Source organism: Bos indicus, chromosome 3 (assembly GCF_029378745.1).
Source record: "Bos indicus isolate NIAB-ARS_2022 breed Sahiwal x Tharparkar chromosome 3, NIAB-ARS_B.indTharparkar_mat_pri_1.0, whole genome shotgun sequence".
In the NCBI taxonomy this organism is placed as follows: domain Eukaryota; kingdom Metazoa; phylum Chordata; class Mammalia; order Artiodactyla; family Bovidae; genus Bos; species Bos indicus.
Genome location: NC_091762.1, coordinates 87,649,704 through 87,671,415, shown reverse-complemented (window position 1 = coordinate 87,671,415; position 21,712 = coordinate 87,649,704). Strand labels below are relative to the sequence as shown.

General features: G+C 41.9%; 1 protein-coding gene across 3 annotated transcripts in view; it reads right to left on the bottom strand.

Moving 5' to 3' along the window:
- Positions 1–14,473: 14,473 nt before the first annotated feature.
- The window catches only part of MYSM1 (Myb like, SWIRM and MPN domains 1), a 41,731-nt gene continuing 34,492 nt past the window's right edge, over positions 14,474–21,712 (bottom strand). For 2 of the 3 annotated variants that reach the window (XM_019957373.2, XM_019957374.2), the window contains 3 exons: positions 20,634–20,739; positions 20,399–20,456; positions 14,474–19,388 (listed from right to left, as the gene is read on the bottom strand). In XM_019957373.2, the coding sequence (XP_019812932.1) occupies positions 19,221–19,388; positions 20,399–20,456; positions 20,634–20,739 (332 nt within the window). In that variant the 3' untranslated portion in view covers positions 14,474–19,220. The remainder of the gene's footprint in view (positions 19,389–20,398; positions 20,457–20,633; positions 20,740–21,712) is intronic. The other variant, XM_070786456.1, reaches the window with a different exon arrangement.

Here is a 21,712-nt window from a genome sequence, read left to right as displayed (position 1 = left end):
CAGCCTATGAAAAGCTTTTCGGTGACCTGCTCCAGCCAAATTTTTGAATCCTATTGTCTTATGGGAGCTCTTGATATAGTGTGGATATTAACTGATTATTTGAATTGTAAATATTTCCCCTAAAACTTTCACTTGTCTTTCTATTTTAGGTTTTTTTCTTTGGTTGAATAGGTCAGTCTTTTTTCTTGTGGTTTCTGAATTTTGTGCTTTGCCTGAAAGGCAAGTGTTCCAAGAACATTCTCCTGTGTTTTCTTGGGTGATAATATTTCTACTCATGACAGACCCAACTTCATGGTAAAGGCCAGGAGACTGAGACCCTCTCTATTCATACCTACATGCTTTCTCTGTCCTCATCTGTTTTGTTTTTTAATGTATGTGTCTTTTTAAAAATTAATTTATTTATTTTAATTGGAGGCTAATTACTTTACAATATTGTGGTGGTTTTTGCCATATATTGACATGAATCAGCCACAGGTGTACATGTGTTCCCCATCCTGAACCCCCCTCCCACCTCCCTCCCCATCCCATCCCTCAGGGTCATCCCAGTGCACCAGCCCTGAGCACCCTGTTTTATGCATCAAACCTGGACTGGTGATCTATTTAACATATTATTTTGGGGGGCTCCAAAATCACTGCAGATGGTGACTGCAGCCATGAAATTAAAAGACGCTTACTCCTTGGAAGGAAAGTTATGACCAACCTAGATAGTATATTGGAAAGCAGAGACATTACTTTGCCAACAAAGTCCATCTAGTCAAGGCTATGGTTTTTCCAGTGATCACGTATGGATGTGAGAGTTGGACTGTGAAGAAAGCTGAGCGCCGAAGAATTGATGCTTTTGAACTGTGGTGTTGGAGAAGACTCTTGAGAGTCCCTTGGACTGCAAGGAGATCCAAACAGTCCATTCTAAAGGAGATCAGCCCTGGGATTTCTTTGGAAGGAATGATGCTAAAGCTGAAACTCCAGTACTTTGGCCACCTCATGCAAAGAGTTGACTCATTGGAAAAGACTCTGATGCTGGGAGGGATTGGGGGCAGGAGGAGAAGGGGACGACAGAGGATGAGATGGCTGGATGGCATCACCGGCTCAATGGACATGAGTCTGAGTGAACTCCGGGAGTTGGTGATGGACAGGGAGGCCTGGCATGCTGCGATTCATGGGGTCGCAAAGAGTCGGACACAACTGAGCAACTGAACTGAACTGAACTGAATGTACATGTTTCAATGCTATTCTCTCAAATCATTGCACCCTCGTCTTCTCCCAAAGAGTCCAAAATCTGTTCTTTACATCTGTGTCTCTTTTGCTGTCTCATATATAGGGTCATCATTACCATCTTTTTAAATTCCATAAATATGCATTAATAGGACTTCCCTGGTGGCTCAGATGGTAAAATGTCTGCCTACAATGTGGGGGACCTGGGTTTGGTCCCTGGGTCAGGAAGATCCCCTGGAGAAGGCAATGGCACCCCACTCCAGTACTCTTGCCTGGAGAATCCCATGGATGGAGGAGCCTGGTGGGCTACAGTCCATGGGGTTGCAAAGAGTTGGACACAACTGAGCGACTTCACTTTCACTTTCATCCATTAATATACTGTATTGGTGGTTTTCTTTCTGACTTACTTCACCCTGTATAATAGGCTCCAGTTTCATCCACCTCATTAGAACTGATTCAAATGCATTCTTTTTAATTGCTGAGTAATATTCCATTGTGTATATGTACACAATGGAATATTTCTTATCCATTTATCTGCCAATGGCCATCTAGCTATTGTAAACACTGCTTGAATGAACATTGGGGTACATAGATCTCTTTCAATTCTGATTTCCTCGGTATGTATGCCCAGCAGTGGGATTGCTGGGTCATATGGAAGTTCTATCTCCAATTTTTTAAGGAATCTCCACACTGTTCTCCATAGTGGCTGTACTAGTTTGCATTCCCACCAACAGTGTAAGAGGGTTCCCTTTTAATTTTTTTTTTTTTTTTTTAATTTTGGCCATGCTGCATGGCATGTGGGATCTCAGTGCCCCAACCAGGGATCAAACCCGTCCCCGCTACAGTGGAAGTGGGGAGTCTTAACCCCTGGACTGCCGCAGGACTCCCTCCCCATCTGGTTTGATGGACGGATGCTAGGAATGGCCTCCCCCTTCAGGTGAGGCCCACTTTCTGGACAGAGGGGTGCCTTCGGCTTAGGACGTTCTTCTCATTTGGCTGCCTGCCTGGATGTCTCTCCCTACCTCTGTTCCTGTTCCCTCTCATTGGAACAATTGGAAAACAAACAACCTCACTTCCAGACCCTTAGAGCTCCACATGCTAATTGGGTCCTGTTGTTTGGATGTTCTTTCAGGAGACCTGGCAGGTAGATGTGAGGGGAAAGCCATCTTCCTGCGTCTTTGGGATGTTTTTGCTCCAAGTGTGGAGATGAGAGTTTTCTGTGCATCTACCATCTGTCTGTCCGTCGGTTGCTGACGGACTCCTTCACCAGGGTCCTATCCTCTGGGTGGTGACTGACATGACCTCCCAGCACTCAGAGACAATGGAAGCAGAGGTGGTGGGATTTTAATTCCAGCAGGCTCCAGGGGAGGCCTTGACTGTAGCCCACACCTTCAGCTCTTTTCCAGTGGTTTTGTAAGCATCTAATTTCCTGTGTTAAATTCCCTCTTGCATAAAACACCTACAGTGGTTTCTGTTTCCCACACTGAAACCTGAGTGATTTAAATAATAGTAATGGTGGGCTTCCCTGGTGGCTCAAACAGTAAGGCATCTGCCTGCAATGCGGGAGACCTGGGTTCAATCCCTGGGTTGGGAAGATCCCCTGGAGAAGGAAATGGCAACCCACCTCAGTACTCTTGCCTGGAAAATTCCATGCATTGAGGAGCCTGGAAGGCTACAGTCCACGGGGTCACAGAGAGTCGGACACGACTGAGTGATTTCACTTTCACAATGGTGGCACTAGTGGTCAAGAAGCCACCTGCCACTGCAGGAGACATAAAAGAGGCAAGTTTAATCCCTAGATCAAGAAGATGCCCTGGAGGAGGGCATGGCAACTCACTCCGGTATTCTTGCCTGGAGAATCCTATGGACAGAGGAGACAGGTGGGCTACAGTCCATGGGGTTGCAGAGACAGACGTGACTGAAGTGACTTAGCACACACAATAAAGAAATAATTGTATTTAAATAATACCAACATCATTTATAATCATAATATGAATGATAAAATCAATAATGATGATCACCAATATTTATGGAGCTCCTGCCTGCCTCATCCTAGGAATTGTTCTAAGTGTTTTGCATGTATTAATTCATTTCTTCCTTGCAACAACCATATGAGTCAGGCAGTATGGGTGACTGAGATGCAGAATAATTGTCCAAAGTACCACACCTAGTGAGTGATGGCATGGATTTAAACCTGTACACTGCCACAAAAATAACAACAGCCAGGAAGATGTCTTTCTTATATATCTTGTCTGTTTCTTCCACTTGATCCCAGGACTCCCTGACCCCTCACTGGCTTTAACCATTTAAAAAGCACTTATTGTAATTACGAGTGGAGAACCAGCAAGATCCGATTACAATAGAAAATGCAATCTTATTATTATGGTTCCCGTGTAGTCCTTCCCCTGAATTTACATTGCAAAACTGGCTGAGCAGGCTCTAGATGGGACCTTCCCAGGTCTGAACTGGGGAACAGGAAAATGTATCTATTGTCTTCGGGAAGAAATTGTGAGGCTTTTTTTTCTTTTTTTTTTTTTATCTATTGAATCTGTTTTTTTTTTTTTAATTGCAATATAATTGCTTTGCTATGTTGTGTCAGTTGCTGCTGTACTGCATCGTGAATCAGCTGCGTGTACCCAAGTCCCCCCCTTGAGCCTTCCTCATACAGCCCCAGCCCACCCCTCTAGGCCCTCACGGAGCACTGAGCTGAGCCTCGTGTGCTGTGGGGCGGCTTCCCACTGGCCATCTACTTCTCACATGGTGGTGTATACATGTCAGTGCCACTCTCTCAACTCGTCCCACCCTCCCACTCCCCCTTGTGTCCCTAAGTCCCTTCTCTCTACGTCTGCACCTCTCTTCCTGCCCTGCAAATAGGTTCATCAGTACCAGTTTTCTAGATCCCATATACATGCGTTAATACATGATATTTGTTTTTCTCTTTCTGATTCACTTCACTGTGTATAACAGGCTCTAGCTTCATCTAACTCACTAGAACTGACTCAAATTCTTTCCTTCTTATGATGGAGTAATATTCCATTCTATATATGTATCACAACTTCTTCATTCATTCACTCATCAGTCAGTGAACATCCACGTTGCTTCCATGTCCTGGCTATTGTAAATAGTGCTGCAATGAACATTGGGGATACGTGTGTCTTTTTCAGTGATGGTTTTCTCAGGGTATGTGACCAGCAGTGGGATTACTGTGTCTTATGGTAGTTTTATTTTTAGATTTTAAGGAACCTTCACACTGCTCTGCAGAGTTGTATCAATTTGCATTTTCATCAACAGTGTAGGAGGGTTCCCTTTTCTCCACACCCTCTCTAGCATTTATTGTTTGTAGATTTTTTGCTGATGACCATTCTGACCAGTGTGAGGTGATACTTCATTGTTGTTTTGATTTGCATTTCTCTAATAATGAGCTTCTTTTCATCATGAAGCTTTTAAGTGCTCCAGAAAGCTCTGGAAAGACAGGCCAGGTCTGGACTTAGCCCAGGGGTTGAGATCCACTTGAGGGTAAGCCTGGAGCAGCTGACTGAGATGAGACTTGCTTCTTTCTCTTACTCCTGAGTCTTGACCTCAAGGCTCCAGGGGTGAAAATGATGTTGGCTACTTTAACTGCCTTACTGATCATGAACGTGCCTGGGTGAAGCAGCATTTGGTTCTGGATGGGAGCTGGGTAGGAGGTCTTGAGAATCATCAAAGGGTGTGTCAAACACAACTGACCGCAGGTTAACAAGGATCTCGCTACGGAGTGTGTGTTCTGGCTTTCATTTTAGGCCTTGGTAGCAGGCCCAGATCATATGGATTTGGAAGTATGTTTGGGTAGGCTGGTGCTAGAACTGGGCTGTAAGCTGGAGCCTTTTCCACTGGATGGTTATTAGAGTTGAGGTATGAGTTGGAGGGGAATTTGTGGTTGGGCTTCCTGGATGCTAAACGCTCCAGAGCCCAGGATGGCCTGTGTCTCACCCACCCCCACTAGAGTTAGATAGTTCCAGAATATAGGGAAGGGATGAGCCTGGGTTCAGGGTTATAGGGTGTCACATGGCTCCAACTTCCAAGGTCAAGGGCAGCTGGGGCACTGGGTCAGACCCTGGTGACACTGCACACCCAAGTGCTCATTCTGGAAAGCTGGTCTTTCCCCATGTGTCCTGTGGTCATAGCTCAAAATTGGATCCCTCCCTGAAGAACAGAGAAACATAACTGACTCATCACATCGAACCTGCTTCTGGAATCTCACTCCACATCTCTGCCAATGGCACCTCTGCCCTCCCGTCTCTCTGGACTCCTGCCTCACTTTCAAATCTGTTTGCAGTTTCCAAGTGCTTTCAAATCGACCTCCAAAATGTTCACCTTTCTCCTTCTCTCTCTTTTCTCAACTATAAAATTGTGTGCTAATTGAAGGGAATTTAAGAAATATGGAAAGCCATGGCTTTAACTCTGGGTTAAAGATGAAAGACTGACTATGCACAGTTAACCTCTGATCTCTCCTGGAACATCAGAAAAACACAGCAAAGCGGCGGTGGTTGGTTTGTACTGACGGGTGTGACGTAGAAGAGAAACAGGACAGGCCTGACTCAGCAGACCAGGGAAAGTCAGAGAAAGGCAAGAAGTAACCCATCTACCTGTAGAACTTCTCTAACCCCTCAAGGGTCAGGAATCTGCAGCATTCAGGGCAGCTGGAATTGGGGATGGAGCTGGGGCTAAAAGGGTGAGGACTGGTAAGCAGAGAAGGGAGGTAGTACCAGAGAAGTTCAAGAAGCAGTTTAAGGGGGCTTCCCAGGTGGCTCAGTGGTAAAGATGCAGGAGACGCAGGAGATGCAGGAGACAGGGATTCGTTCCCTGGGTCAGGAAGATCCCCTGGAGGAGGAAATGGCAATCCACTCCAGCTTAAAAAAAACAAAAAACAAGCAATTTAAGAAGAGTTACTCCTTGGTGCTTTCCTGCTCCCTCCTCAGTGGGCAACTGACCCTCCCCAACCCTACTAGGTCACTGCCTGTTTGGCATCTGGAGAAAGCAGACTAGGAAAGCAGAACTTTTTTGGATTGGGGGGAAAACAGGAAAATTAAGTGAAAGTTTACTTTCTCAATTTTACAAGTTCCACTTTTCCCCCTACTTCGCTCCCCAGGGCGCTGAAAGCCAGGCTAGAAAGCTCTAGATGGAAGATGGGCAGAGACACAAAATGGTCAAAGCAGCTGTGAAGGCTACAGGCTGTCCTCCTCCTCCCACATCAAGTCCTGTTTTATCTGGTTTTTGTTTTATTTTGGCTTTGAGACAAAAATTCACATACCATACAATTCACCATTTTAAAGTAACGGTTTTAGTACATTCAGTGGTTCTTAGTAAATTCACAGGGTTGTTCAACCATCATCATCATCATCACCACCTAATTCCAGAACATTTTCATTACTCCAGAAAGAAACCCTGTATCCATTACAGCTACTCCCCATTCCTTCCTCCCTGGAGCCCCTAGCAACCATCAATCTACTTTCTCTTTCTGTTATTGACCTTTTCTGGACATTTCACATGCATGAATGTGACGGGCTTCTTCCACTGAACACAATGTTCTCAAGGCTTATCTCTGTTTTACTGTCTATTGGTATCTTGTTCCTTTTTATGGCTGAATATCATTTCATTGTATGGATTGACCACATTTTGTTTATCCATTTTCCAGTTGATGGCCAATTGATTATTTCTACTTTTGAGCTGTTATCTGTTTTATGCATAATACTTGTTTTATCATCTGTCACAAGAGCTTGGTTTTTATGTAAGCTTTACAATGTGCGTGTGCTCACTGCCTCAGTCGTGTCCACCTTTGTGACCCCATGGACTGTAGCCTGCCAGGCTCCTCTGTCCATGGAATTCTTCAGGCAAGAATACTGGAGTGGGTTGCTGTTTCATTCTCCAGAGGATCTTCCTGACTTGGGGATCGAACCTGTATCTCCTGCATTGGCTGCTGCTGCTGCTGCTAAGTCGCTTCAGTCATGTCCGACTCTGTGCGACCCCATAGACAGCAGCCCACCAGGCTCCCCTGTCCCTGGGATTCTCCAGGCAAGAACACTGGAGCGGGTTGCCATTTCCTTCTCCAATGCATGAAAGTGAAAAGTGAAAGTGAAGTCGCTCAGTCATGTCCGACTCTTAGCGACCCCATGGACTGCAGCTCACCAGGCTCCTCCGTCCATGGGATTTTCCAGGCAAGAGTACTGGAGTGGGGTCTGAGTAACCTGGAAAGCCTTAAAATTTTAAGATCTCCACCTAAAAAAAAAAAGCCTGAACACTACTGACTTAGTGGAACCCTTTCATTTTGGGATTTGAAGATGGTGACTGTTGACGACCTGAATCTTTTCTCATGAGGATCACATATACACTTCTCTCTAGGACGGCACCTGACAACCTCAAGGCATGACCCCGTTTCCATATCTTGGGTCATGGCCCTACATACTGTGTGTACCAACTGCGTGGAGCCATCACGTCACCCCACATGGCACGGTCTTCTCTTATCACCACGTCACTGCTGCCCCAGTACCTTCTGGCTTTCTCTGACTGTGCTCTGTTTTACAGAGAAATCTCATTGGAATTACAGGGCTCCCTCCATGTGGCCCTGCCTATCTGCAAAACCAAAAAAAAAATGCCTGCTATGAGGAACCTTGCAAGACTCACAGCTGGGTCCTGCGTCTGAGGGCCAGAAGGAAGTGCTGTTGCATACCTAAACTTTGGGGAGAGGAGTTGGGCTTGGCAGAATCCTTTCCTTCTTCTTTTTAAAAGATCTTTTGGCCACACCACACAGCACATGGACTCTTAGTTGCCAGACCAGGGATCGAACCGATGCCCCCTGCAATGGCAGCATGGAGTCGTAACCACTGGACCACCAGCAAAGTTCAGCAGGATGCTTTTCTTTTCCTTCTACAGCCATAAAAAGAGCCCTCCAGTTCCACAAAGGCCTGGTTTGTGTTTTTGTTTTTCTGGGTTTTGTTGTCGCTCTTCTCTCTCCAGCAGAGGAGAGATCAGTCCGCTCTGGGTATGTCCAGAGCACACTCCACCCTCCATTTGTTGCCAGGGCTGTGCTGAGTCCCTGGCTGAGACGACAGTGCAGTTGCGTCAGGGCGGAGAAAGGGCGTGGCTGTTAGCTGGCGCTGCCCCTCCTGCTCCACTCAGACGGCCTGAGATGACGTCCTGATGGTCCCCATTTGCCCAACAGAGAAACACCAGTTGCCCCCAGAACATGGAGCCCACTTCACTGCCTGGCCTCAAGTTACCCAGGCGCTGCTGTCATCTTGAAATGGCTGCTACCTCATTGCTTGCTCTTCCACTGCGAGCTGTTTCCTCCATGGAGATGCCTCAGAAAAGAACACAGAGCAATGGATCAAAATGCTCGAGCACCATCCCACCTCCCCCGACCCCACTCCAGCAGCTCTCAGTGATGAAAATACCCAGCATGTAAAATGGTTACGTTACTGAAGGCTCATAATTACCCGAGTTCTGTTGCACTTTTGATTAGAAAATGCAATTATGTTTATAGCATTATAATCTCACCCGTCTTTGTGTTTCTGAGGAAATTTCAGGAGGATACGTCTTCTGGAGCAAGCGGCCCTCGCTAATCAGTTGATTCTTGTCTCCAGAAGCTCTCAGCCACTTAGGCTAATGAAGACATGCTGCTTCTCCCGGGCCCTCAGCTCCTCCCCCCACCCCACCCCCAACCCCATTCTGGGGCTCATTTTTCAGAACAAACAGCCCTGCCTGTTCTTTCCCCTCCTATAGTGGGAAACAAAAACAGCTGGTATCTGAGTTAAAAGAACTGATTCCCCCTCCACCCCCGACCAAGAGATCTGCCTTCCTCTTTTGCTTTCTGTTTTCTTTTATTCATTCACTCATTTATTCATTCATCAGACTGCCACTCAGTGCCTTGTTAATCCGTGTTAGGCATCATAATAGGCACTGGGGATAAAATGTTTTAAAAGTTAAGGTCCGTGCTATTCAGAAGCTCACAGGCCAGCGAAGGTGGCAGAAAAGTAGAGAGACAAGTGAGATTCAGCATGCCTGGGTAAGAACAGGATGTCAGAGGGGCTCAGGGAGTGGGATCAGCCCACTCTGGAGGGAAGAGTAGAAGAGTGAAGAACAGGAGTCTAGGCAGGAGTGGTGTCTGAGTTTGAAGTTTTCACAGAAGTAAGACAACAGTGGGACCAGGGGCAGGTGTCCCATGCAGGGGGAGCAGCATGGGCAGGCTGCAGGGGAAGCTGGTGCGTGTATGGATTTATCCAATAGTTCCATGTGACTAGAGCAAAGAGTGCAAGTGTGTGTGTGTGTGTGTGTGTGTGTTGGACTGGAAGGGCAGGAGGACTGCTAAGAGGTGAGATGGATAAGGGTCTTCTGAGCTGGACTTGGTGCAGAAAGCTTGGTAAGCCATTGGGGAATTTTCAGCAGAGAAAGGACATGCTTCAGATTCGTGCTTCATAAAAAAGAAAATCCTTCTGGAGTGTGGAGGAGGTAGGGGGACCTATTAGAGGCAGAGAGATTAATTACTTTTGAAAATGCAAGGTATTTTTATGAATTTGCTTCTTCCAGACTTGGCTGCAATAGGAAAGACAGGGAACCACGCTTGAGCAGATTTCTATCTGTGAGGCCATTTCTTTCGTCTAGGTTGTTGTTTAGCTGCTAAGTCGTGTCTTTTGCGACCCCATGGACTATAGCCTGCCAGGCTCCTCTGTCCATAGGATTCTCTAGGCAAGAATACTGGAGGGGGTTTCTTTTTCCTTCTCCAGGGGAGCTTCTCAACCCAGGGATCAAACTCGAGACTCCTGTATTGCAGGCGGATTCTTTAGCCACCTGGGAAGCCCTATTGTCTAGGCAACAGACAATTCTATGTATAATCCAATGACTTCATCTGCCATGTTAGGGTGCAGCATGGTGCAGCGTCTGTGAGCACAGGATTTCTTTGACTGCCCTAGAGAAGATAGGGATTCCCATGCAATGTGATCCAGGAACCCTGAAAATGGGAAGACCTTGATTTCTCAGTCTGGCCTTGACTGAATCTGTGACTTGAACAAGTCACTCCTCATCTTCGGGTACTATTTCTCTCATCTAAAACTAAAGAACTAAATTCAGTTCTTCATTAAGAACCAAATTGTTTTTTAGGTTTCTTGCAGCTTGGAAACCAGTAACATGATAGTTTGGTGAGCTGATTTTGAACAGTTTGAATTCTGTTTTTGCTACTTCTTACTGCAAGACCTTGCATAAGTTACTTAAACATTCTAAAGCTAAGTTTATTGTTTGTTTATTTTTGGCTGTGCTATGCAGCTTGTGGGATTTTAGTTCCCTGCCCAGGGATTGAACCCAGGCCTTTGACCGTGAAAGCGCCAAGTCGTAACCACTGGCATGCATGTGTGCTCAGTCATGTCCGACTCTTTGTGACCCCATAGACTGTAGTAGCCCACCAGGCTCCTCTGTCCATGGGATTTTTCAGGCAAGAATACTGGAGTGGGTCACCATTTCCTTCTCCATCTAACCACTGGACCACCAGAGAATTCCCTAAAGTTTAAAATGGGAATAATAAAACTTCTTGCAGGGATGTTGTGGGGAATAAATGTGATATTATATGTACAGCATTTAGAAGGATGCATGCTGTTACTGTAATCCCTTCAAAATGAAAACTTCAAAAATGAAAATGGCTACCTAGAGATACCAAGAAACAAGGACACTCACCCCAAGATCACACAGGCCCAAGGTACTAGACAAGTGAATGTTTTACAGTGTTTGTAAGTTTAGCCAGATGTGCAACTTTCCCTGACTTTGCAAAGCCAATCAACACTACAGGACCGAGATCTTCGAGTTCATAGACTGTGATGGAGCGCCCTCTAGTGGCTTTATATGTTAACATTTTCATTAAAATGATCGAACAAATGTAGCTTTGTGGATTATAGGCAAATAGCTTATAAGCAAATAAGCAAGCACAAAATTTGGTGTTCTTTAATCTTAGATAAAGTTAATAAAGCTAATCTTACATAAAGCCAATAAAGTGCCATTAATTATATCACTTCTAATAGTAATTCTTTAGTCAACTTTTCCATAAAATTCACATTCTGGGAATTTATTAGACCTGGCAGTTCTAAAAGACAAAATTATATTTTAAAATAAAACATAAATTATATTTAACATTTGAATTGCACGTAAAATATTCAAAGTAGTACTTTTTGCTGTGAAATTAAAAATAATTTGGAATCACTCAAAAGGATGGTGCAATAGCAAAATTGGAGTTTTTCTAGAAATAACCTTGCTACAAACTTGACCTATGTGACTGGACAGGTTGCTTCATTTCTGTGAACTTTGGTTTATTCATATTAGAAGATAGGAATCTAAGCCCAAACATTTCCAAGGTCCTTTCTAACTTTTAAGACTCTTTGATTTGAGGGGGGTAAGTCATCCATTTCTTTTCTTCCTTCCTTCCTCCCTCTCTATTTTTGGGCCATGTCACACAGCTTGTGGGATCATAGTTGCCTGACTGGGGATCAAACCCACGGTCCTTGCAGTGGAAGCCCAGAACCCTAACCATTGGACCACCAGGTAATGCCCTCTACTTTAATATTAGGGCTCTGGCATGGTAATTTAAAGCCCATTTGAAGATGGATTCATAATGTTTTAAAAAAACCAACCCTAGCCATGTGTAACAGAAATGGCGAGTCACTAACGAAGTTTTGTGTTCTCCTTCCACAGTGTCGAATTTTGGGAAGCAGCTGCATAGTCAGGACTCTACTGAGCAGCCCCTCTTGGTGTCAGGGTGGGACCATATGACTAGTTCTTATCAAAAAACTGAAATCAAAAATGATGTGTATACTCCAAGCCAAGGTAAATTATCGTGTCTGATTCTCTTTCTTATCCACTTATCCCCAAATGGAAGACACCTGGGCTACTTAGAGTCACAGGACAGAGCCACATGTGAAAGAATCTGGTTACCCGAATTACCCATGGGAGGGGAGCTGCCCAGGGGAGCCAGGCAGAGAACCTGCAGTGTGAGAAATAAACCTACTGTTAAGACATTGAAAACTAGGGGGGAGGGTGTTACAACAGCTAGCTTAATTTTCCTAACATACCCTCCAACTCTATGGTGTTACAATCCAATTTGATTTTGCACAAAAGGAAACTCTCTCTAGGGGAGGGTGTGTGTTTGAGGAGAGGCAGGGAAGATTAGTCCACTCATTTTTTGTGATTAGGAAGATAATTCTGTTCAAGATTTCCTTTAAAGTATTTTGCTACACAAAGGGAGCCTGATGTGGATAATCTCCTAGTTACTGATGGTTCCAAGCTCAGTCTTTGCGACCCCATGGACTGTAGCCTCTGTCCATAGACGTTTCCAGGCAAGAGGACTAGAGTGGGTTGCCATTTCCTTCTCTAGGGGATCTTCTCAACCCAGGGATCGAACCCCAGTCTCCCACATTGCAGGCAGATTCTTTACCATCTGAGCCACCAGGGAAGCCTATTGATGGTTAAAGATACCATAATTACTGTTGAGTTCTATCTAACAGATGTTTTGAAACACAAGATTAAGTTCAGTAATCACTAATCTGGGTAAAATAATCTAAGCAGTTAACTTGCTTTCAGAACTATCCAATTCCACATTTTGAGGTTAACTTGTTAATGGAGGAAGGTGGGCAAGGAATCCTTGATTATGCCTGGTAACAAGTATCAGAGTTATTAACTGGTAAAGCTTGTTTTTGATAGCAGAAAAAATACAGAAGACAAAAGCAGGTTTTTAAATTTAGCTATAACTCTGCAAATACTAGAAGGCAATAGCACCCCACTCCAGTACTCTTGCCTGGAAAATCCCATGGACGGAGGAGCCTGGTGGGCTGCAGTCCATGGGGTCGCTAAGAGTCGGACACGACTGAGCGACTTCACTTTCACTTTTCGTTTTCATGCATTGGAGAAGGAAATGGCAACCCACTCCAGTGTTCTTGCCTGGAGAATCCCAGGGACAGGGGAGCCTGGTGGGCTGCCGTCTATGGGGTCGCATAGTCTGACACAGCTGAAGTGACTTAGCAGCAGCAGCTGCTGCAAATACTATTTTCTTTTAACCTAGCATTCTATGGGAAGATAATTGGGAATCAGTGATGTAGAAACACATCAGCAACAGTGAGAAAAACCATTATTATAGTACAAATAGGTCTGTGGACAATCCTGGTCTGGAGCCACACACAGACTGTGATGCTGGCCAATCAAAATTATAGCAAATGCTTGATGAGCAGGAATCCATAACAGCTGTACACAGGAATGAACGTCCGATGAAATAAATGCCTCATGGAATTAGAACTCCTAAGATTATACTTCGCCACCTAAATTATTTTCATTTAGGAGCCTGAATTCAAATTGGTTCTGTAAACAAGATAATGAACTGTACTACTGAGAGAAAAATTCACTTGTAGAAATGGAAAATTTTCTATTACTAACAAAATATAAATCTATTTATATTTATACACAGATCTTCATCTAGCATAAGTATCTAGGAACCTATTCAGAGAAGTTTTAGAAGTGTGCAAACAAAAATAACTTTTCATAGAAAAATGGATCTGAAGTTCATCAGTTCAAAGCTGATAATGGCAAATTTGTACTATAGAGTGCTACGCACTGTTTGCAAAGAATGAGTAGATGTTTATGTGCTAAATGCAAAGAAGTCCTAAATAAAAGGACAGACAGTGAAGATCTATATGTACTGAATATACACAAGTCTGACCCTGTTGTTCAGTTTTTCAAATTGATAGGTTTTGCAGAAAGTAAGAACTGGGAAGTTAAGGACTAGTTAATGAGTTAATTCCACATGAGACTTTTCTCTTAAACCCAAGACTCATCATTCTCTAACTCGCTCGTTCTTTACCTCCATGTCTATGCTCCAAGGTCACTTATCTCTGAAATATCTTCTATCTGGAACATCGTCCCCAAATATCATTAAGGTTTAAAGGTGATCTTTCCGGCAATCAATCTCACTGCTTACATTCTAAAGAATTCTCATTTATCTATCTACACACCTCTTACCCTTGCAGTCTTACAGGCATTTATAATCAGTTCCTGTTTTTATCTTAGTGTCTTACCTACCCATGTCAGTTCTATATGCTTCTCATTTATCAGGTAGTAGGATTAGGGAGTAGGATTCTTGTGGAAAGGAACCAAGACCTTATTCACCTTTGTGTCCCTAAAATGCTCAGCAAATATTTGCTGAATTAATGGGGGCATTGTTTGTAATCAGCGTGTATGCTGCTAATAATTTAGACAGAGACCAAATGATTCACCACTTTATTTTCAAAATTTTATTTATATAGAATCTTTAGAATGTTTCCCTTAAATTCTTATAAGATAAAACCCCAAAGTTTAAAACCAGTTATTTTATGTCACAATTTAAGTACAAGGAGGAGAATTCACTTATTTTGAGGAAAAGCTTTCATAATTGTACAAACATTAATATTTACAATATTCTTTAATACAGATATACACAACATGGCATCATATTTAATTGTACAAAATGGTTTAAATTATATTTTAGTACAGAACATTCCAAGATTCAAACTAATAAAAGAAATTCCATAAACACTGATATTAATAACATTTGGGGAAAACAACAGCAACAGGCTTATCAATAATCATGGTAAACTTGTACATAATACACAATTCACACATCAGATCCACAAATTTAAAAGATATATTTGACCCATCTATTTAATTCATGCTAGAATCTAAATATTATTTTATGATTCATCTGAAACAAATGTTCTGTGGTAACCTATGAAACAGGAATACAAACTGTAAGATCACAGTTAACATGTTTCTTAATTCCTAAGAGAGTACTCCAGGAAACCTCAAAGATGGCAGATCAGGCTTTTTTTTTTTTTTGGCAGAAATTAAGAGTTCTTATGAATATATTCATAAATATAGTCAAAGGAATAAAACAACCCACATATCATGAATTAATTTTACCTTCTCAAATTTAGTTTGGTATAGAGCCCCTGGCATAATCACAGCTTCTCTGGGATATTTGACTTTCTCCTGACTTAGCTGGGATAACATACTTACTCTTTGCCTTGCTCTAGAAAGGATTTAAGGAAGCTTAAAAGAAAAGATTTAGAAAATACCAGAAAGCCCAAATTACAGGTTAAATGAAAAAACCTTTAAGAAAAGGTAAGGAATTATGCTAAAGCATATTACATTATTCTCCACAGTGGTTTTCTGGAAATATTGCAAAATATGATACTAATTTGTAAGAAAGCTATTAAACTACTGTAAACTGGAAATGATCACATTTCTTTGTTAAATGCTGTATTACCTCTGATGGAACAGATAATGACACAAATGTATGTCTTTTTATCTTTGTGCTTGTGTGAAGTAAGTTTTCCTAAATGTCATAATGTGTGACTCTAGATTGAGCCTCTGGCTCTGGGTAGAGAAGAGTATAGGTAACACCAGCCGGGTGTGTCCTGAGACGGTAGCTACCTTCCGGGTTGTGTAGGGACGCGACAGAGCATCAGTCCTAGGGCCTCCTGCCTGTACTGGCTTCTCCAGGTTCTCCAGCGCAGCTCATGAGGACCCAGCAAGATAAACAGGAAGAAGGTGAACTGAAGAGCAGGAGGCCCACTCAGGGTGGCATGCCGAGCCCACAGTCTCCTCGCTGCCCAAACAACCTGTGCGTCACAGCCCTTGCCCCACTCCTGGGGGGGAGGAAAGTTACGGAGAGAAGGCTGGGGCAGCATTAGTCAGCTTCTGGCAAACAAGAATGCTTCTGTTCACCTCCATTCTCCAGGCCTTGCTTTCAACACGTGACAATGGCGGATCTCATAGCTACACACCGACAGGTGACAACTGAGGGAGTGGGGATGAAAAAAGAGCTTGAGGGAAATGCAGGAAGAAAGGGTGGCAGGAGCCGTGACTTGTAATAAGAGTCAGAACAAAATATCCACCTGAAAACTAAAATTAGCCACTTCAGCCCATCTTTCTTTGGGGGATGAATGGTTCCAACTAAGTCCTGAATGTTGGTGGAGTCAGTCAAGACCAAAGCTCATGTCTATGGATCTAAAGCCACAGGAACTGCAGTGTTTTTGGCTGTGTGGCAAAGCTCCGCTAGGGTTTGTGAGGTCAGTTTATAGGGGAGGGGTAACAGAATATAGGCAGGGCCAACTGAGCTATTAGGCACCAGGTCTCATGTTTATAATACATTTAGAGGCCCTCCCAAATGTTTTAATTTCTTTTAAATTTATAACACAAAAAACACTTTCAGATGGGAGGATGTATGCATATACAATATTAAAATCATTTTATACAAATGCAGTTGTAACATTGATTTTTAGTAGTTTTTCTGTGGAAGAAGAGGGTCAAAAAGGCCAAAGTGTCTAAGGCCCACGGAAGCTACAGTGCAGCACTGAGGGCCGATGGGCCAAGGCTGAAATGACCCAGGGGCAGCCTCTGGTCTTGCGAATCTTATTCCACTGATTTTTCTTTTTTTGAATATTACTTTGGGATGAGACTAAAAGAGAGCTAATACTAGTGAAGTAATCATAATGTCAATTTCCAGTAGGCAAGCTGGAAAAAGAAAAAAAATAAAACAAAACGAAGCTCCTTATTTTATTGTCATTGCACAAAAGTAAGGACCAAATCAGGACGAAGAGACTCTGATGTTTTCAGGTCCTATCTCCACTCTGTAAACATTGCTAGAGGTAGGCTTCCCTCTGAGACCCTGCCTCTTAAACTCCCACACTGCCACTCAGTCCGAGACTTCCCGTGCTTCTCAAGGCTTGATTCCTACTGCCCTCAGCAGGCCAAGGTTGGCAGTGATAGGAATGTGGGCACCAAGAGCTGCAAAAATGTTTTAAGACTATCATAAGAAAAATATAAAGGAATGAATGAGGGAGGAGGGGAGGAAAATATCACAGACTGTATTCAAAATTACATGATGTTAAAAAAAATGAAAGGTTTATACTACAATGTTAAATATGGTTTCTGTTTTTTAAAAATTATCTTCTAAAAGGATAAATGTACTCTATTATCAAAAAAAAAAAGTCAGGAAGTATTACTTAAAAAAACTATGCTCCCAAAGCACTAAACTCTGAACAGTACCATGTTTGAGCTCCTCATAGTATGGCTTAGGTTACTAAATGTAGTAACCCACAAGCAGGCAGAAGACCCAGACTGAGAACAGAATTCTTAATTTTCACTATCTTCCAACCCCAATCCATCAATATAACAGGGAAATGTCAATTAAGAAAGCTAATTAATACCACTTTCTAGGGTCTGTTCCTGAGGTATAATGAAGAAAACATGTCAGAAGGAAGAGTACAAAGGAATGAACCACTACCTTTTACAGAAGCATACTTTCTGCCCTTGAATTACAGGTGAGGAGCCTGACATACAGAAGGTTATGTGATTGTCACATAACAAAGCTGGTAAGAGAATTCGGGTAAGAACTCAGGTTTCCTATTTTTGGTCTACAGTTCTAATATCCCTGGTCCCCACAGTAACTGCTTTGTAAGTTATGTTTCACTGTTTATCCTAAATGAATGTAGAAAAACGGAAAATACTGCCACTTTCCTTAAAAAACACTTAAAATTAACTTTGGGACTGTACCATCTCAAAATATAACCTCCAGGTGAATAAGTCCAACGATTAGAGTGAATTACAAGATTTTAGACCTCGTAGGACACAGGGAAGATAATGTAGACCTCAGTTAAACATGAATTTAGGCCCAGAGAAGGTAGACTATATTCCCCCAATTCACAAGACTGAGTCAAGACCCAGATCATCTAAAACTGGCTCACTGCTCCTTCCAACACTGACTTATTTTCCTTGGATATTAATTACAGATCATACACAGATTAGATGCAATAGAACTGATGAAGATGATGCAAGACCTTTCAGTGGCTCAGGCTCATGCACTTGAAAATAAATTCTAAATATTTGCAATCCTCTGGAGCAGGGTTTGGAAGACAACAGCCAGCAACCTGTCTTTTATGGGGCTCATGAATTAAAAATGGTTTTACATTTTGAAAGAGCTGTTAAAAAATATAAAGAAGAATGATCGACAGAGATGGTATGCAGTCTGCCAAGCCTAAGTTATTAACTTCCCCTTTACATAAAAGGTCCACTGACCCCTGTTCTGGATTCAGCAAGTATACAGAACTGGGCTCAATACATAATATGTCCTGGAAGGATTTTTTGTTTTTAAAATCAAATCTGATTTATTTAAGCTTTATTGTAATTTGCCTCTTTCTCCTCATAGCAGGTAGGAAGAGGAAAAATAAAAAATCTAGTTTGTTATGATTACCTGTGTTCTAGTTAACTGAGTTTTATCACAAACACTAGTTAAGTGGCACCTATAGCTGAAGCTCCTTATATTATGTATCTCAAAGCCTGACAAAATGCTACAGCTGATAAAATGGCACATCCTATAGCAGTGCAGTTATAAAGTAAAATGGAAGCAAATATCTGTAATTAAACAGCTGGTCATTTGATTCTCTCCTTTAGGTCTCTTCTCCAGGCCTCCCCTGGCCTCGCATAGCATGCTGTTAGATTCATTAAACCAGCAGTTCTCAACCATGTTCATTATTTCAGTGACCACCCACCCGCATCTCATCTGCAACCATAAACAAGCCTCAAAAAAACACATGAAGAGAACAGAGGTGCTCCTAATGAGACACGAGACAGCAAAACTGGAATGACTAGTTCAGGGGAAGCAAAAATTCGAGACACAATCCATTCATCAACCTGAAGACAGCAGGGAGGCCACCCTCCAGTTCACGCCCTGACTGGCCGTGGAAGACTGCACCTGCAGGCCGACCCCACTTCACACAACACTCTGAGTACCACATATGAAAACAAGTCCAGCTCTCTTTCTTGCCAGATGGTGTATGTGGTGAAGTTTGGATTTCATGAACTAGCAAAAAAAAGTCAAAGCTGTACCACAGTTAAACAATAATTTCAAGGTTATAACTCTCAAAGTAGGATCTACCGTGTCAAGATTAAAATATCTTACTTTAAGATAATTACATTAACAATTCCTTTTGCCCCACAGTACAGTTCTCTTCAGCCACTCCATTCTCTGGATTGCTTTGGTAACTGGAAAGGAATAAATTTTCTATTTGAGTCAAGAATTCTTCAGCAATGAAGCAATTGGTCACTTTGCTCAGAGTTTTCCTCAGACACTCCAAAAGCTAGTTGAAAAGAAAAGTTTTATATTGAAATACAGAAAAGTACAAGAAGAGAGTTTGCATTACTATCATTTTATCCCTTTGCAAATCTATTTTATAGTGCTTAACTTAGAAAAATTCTAGTGCTTAAATTAGAAACACTCTCCTAGGAGGTTGAGGAGGTTGAGGATAAATTTGTGTTTAATAATCGTACAGCTGAAGTATAGGAAACCATTGTTGAGGAATGCTTAGGTTAGTTCTGATTTTATATAAAGAGATAATCTTGAGACTGTATGTATCATGCTTTCCACGAACTTGTGGATTTGCTTTAAGTAGTTTTATTTACAAAGCAAAGAATCCTATGGGATAAAAATCTATGTACATTAAAATACAAGATTCTACCATTTCAAATATAGGATGCCAGAGTCTAGTTCCTGGGAAATGTGTATATTAATATTCCAATAGAACAAAAAGAAAGTGACTACAATAGGAGGGGGTAAAAAATATTAAAGAAGAAACTTAGTAAGTTAAAATTTTCTATTTCCAAACTGTTACTAAAAGAAAAAAAGAAAGGCCAATCTTGCCAATCTCTCAATACACTCATAGAAACAAAACTAGAAATGAAATAAAATAATTCAAGACTCTTATTTTCTACCAGAAGTTAAGTAAAATGACCATTTAAATTTGTCAGATTTATACTACCACTTTTAAAAATGATCAATTGTTAAAGCTAAATGGGAACATGGTGCTTTTGAATTTAATTAAATAAGAAAAATGCTCTCCATTGTGTACAATAGTAATCAGCCAACATTGACAAATTTTGTTCTAAAACAATATTATTTCTATATGCAAGCGTGGGCAACAAAACACATTACTAATTATCTCCTAGAAATTAAATTTAGAAAGGAAAAAGCAATAAAAGAAACACACAGAAAATGTATCCACAAAGCATCAGGCATCATGGGAAAACACATCAAGATGAACAGCTTTAGACTCTATGAACAATGAAACCAATTAAACTGAAGGAAGCTTACTTTCTGCAAACAAGTCAGGTCAGAATCTCGGCGAAAGATTTTATCCATGGGGACACTGCTGTTGGAAGAAATATGAAAACAAACCAATGAAACAAATACTATAAACACATTAGTTTTGTAATAAACTATCACTGATGCCATACATCACAATTTTATATTTAACTTGGGTTTTCCCTAAAACATAGTTTAATGAGAACACTGCAGATGTGCAACCCTCTCAAACCACAGCACATACCTCCGGGATAGCCTGTATTTTTCTATTATCCATCTTGTCTTTTCAAACACTAACTCCCAACGAGGTTCTTCTAACATCTGTTGTACTTCAAATTTATAAGGTAAACCTAGAACAGCATAAAGAAGCACATTTTTACCAACTATTTCTTGAATCTCCAATCTCCTTTTAATTACTTACAATTCCCATCACTGTTTTCACAATTGCAACTTGGCAGACCAGCTAAGCAGCACTTTAAACATAGGAGGCATTCATTAATTATGCATTGCCTGGTTGAACTTGGTCCATTAAGCCTATTAATGCCAAGCAATTAATAAAGAAAAGGAACAGTGCCATTTGCATGACAATTCTATGCAAAGAACTGTGACAGGTAAGATGATCATATAAATCATCATCCAAAGCAAGAGGCTTCTGGAGTGAAAGTGGGCACTTAGATGTACTTGCCAGAACCATAGGCTTAAACAGGGATTGATTTAGGCAAACCAAGCTATGTTCCATCCCAATGACTTTTTTTAAAACACAGATTATCAACACAGTGCTATAAGATAGGTAGCATTATTCCTATTTAACACATAAAACTGAGGCTGAGACGGGTTGAACAAGCTGTTTCCACTAGTAAAGCGAAGAGCTTGGATTTCACACTCCAGCAGTCTTGTCTGACTTCTAAGCCTACATTCATTCCACCTCCCTCTGTGTGCTGACGTAAGACTAGGCAGGGAGGGACTAGATTTAATTCTGGAGAGGCAGTAACATCACTTGAGTCACATAAACTCTGGAGGAAACAAGTCCAAAGGGTAGACATCACTTACATAAGTTAGAAAGGCAAAAATACCAAAAGATGAGCCTACTTAGTAATTTCTCATATATCCTTCAAAATCCCCATGTAGTTATATTTGTGGTATATTTAAAAAGCTCAGGTGATTCATTACCAAAGGCCAATACAATAATAGTGACACTGGTATAATGCTTACTATATGCCAGGCTTTATATAAAAGTATTTTTCTTTAATTAATTAATTTGGCTGTACGGGGTCTTAGATATGGCATCCAGGATACAGTTCCCTGAGGAGGGGTTGGAACTGA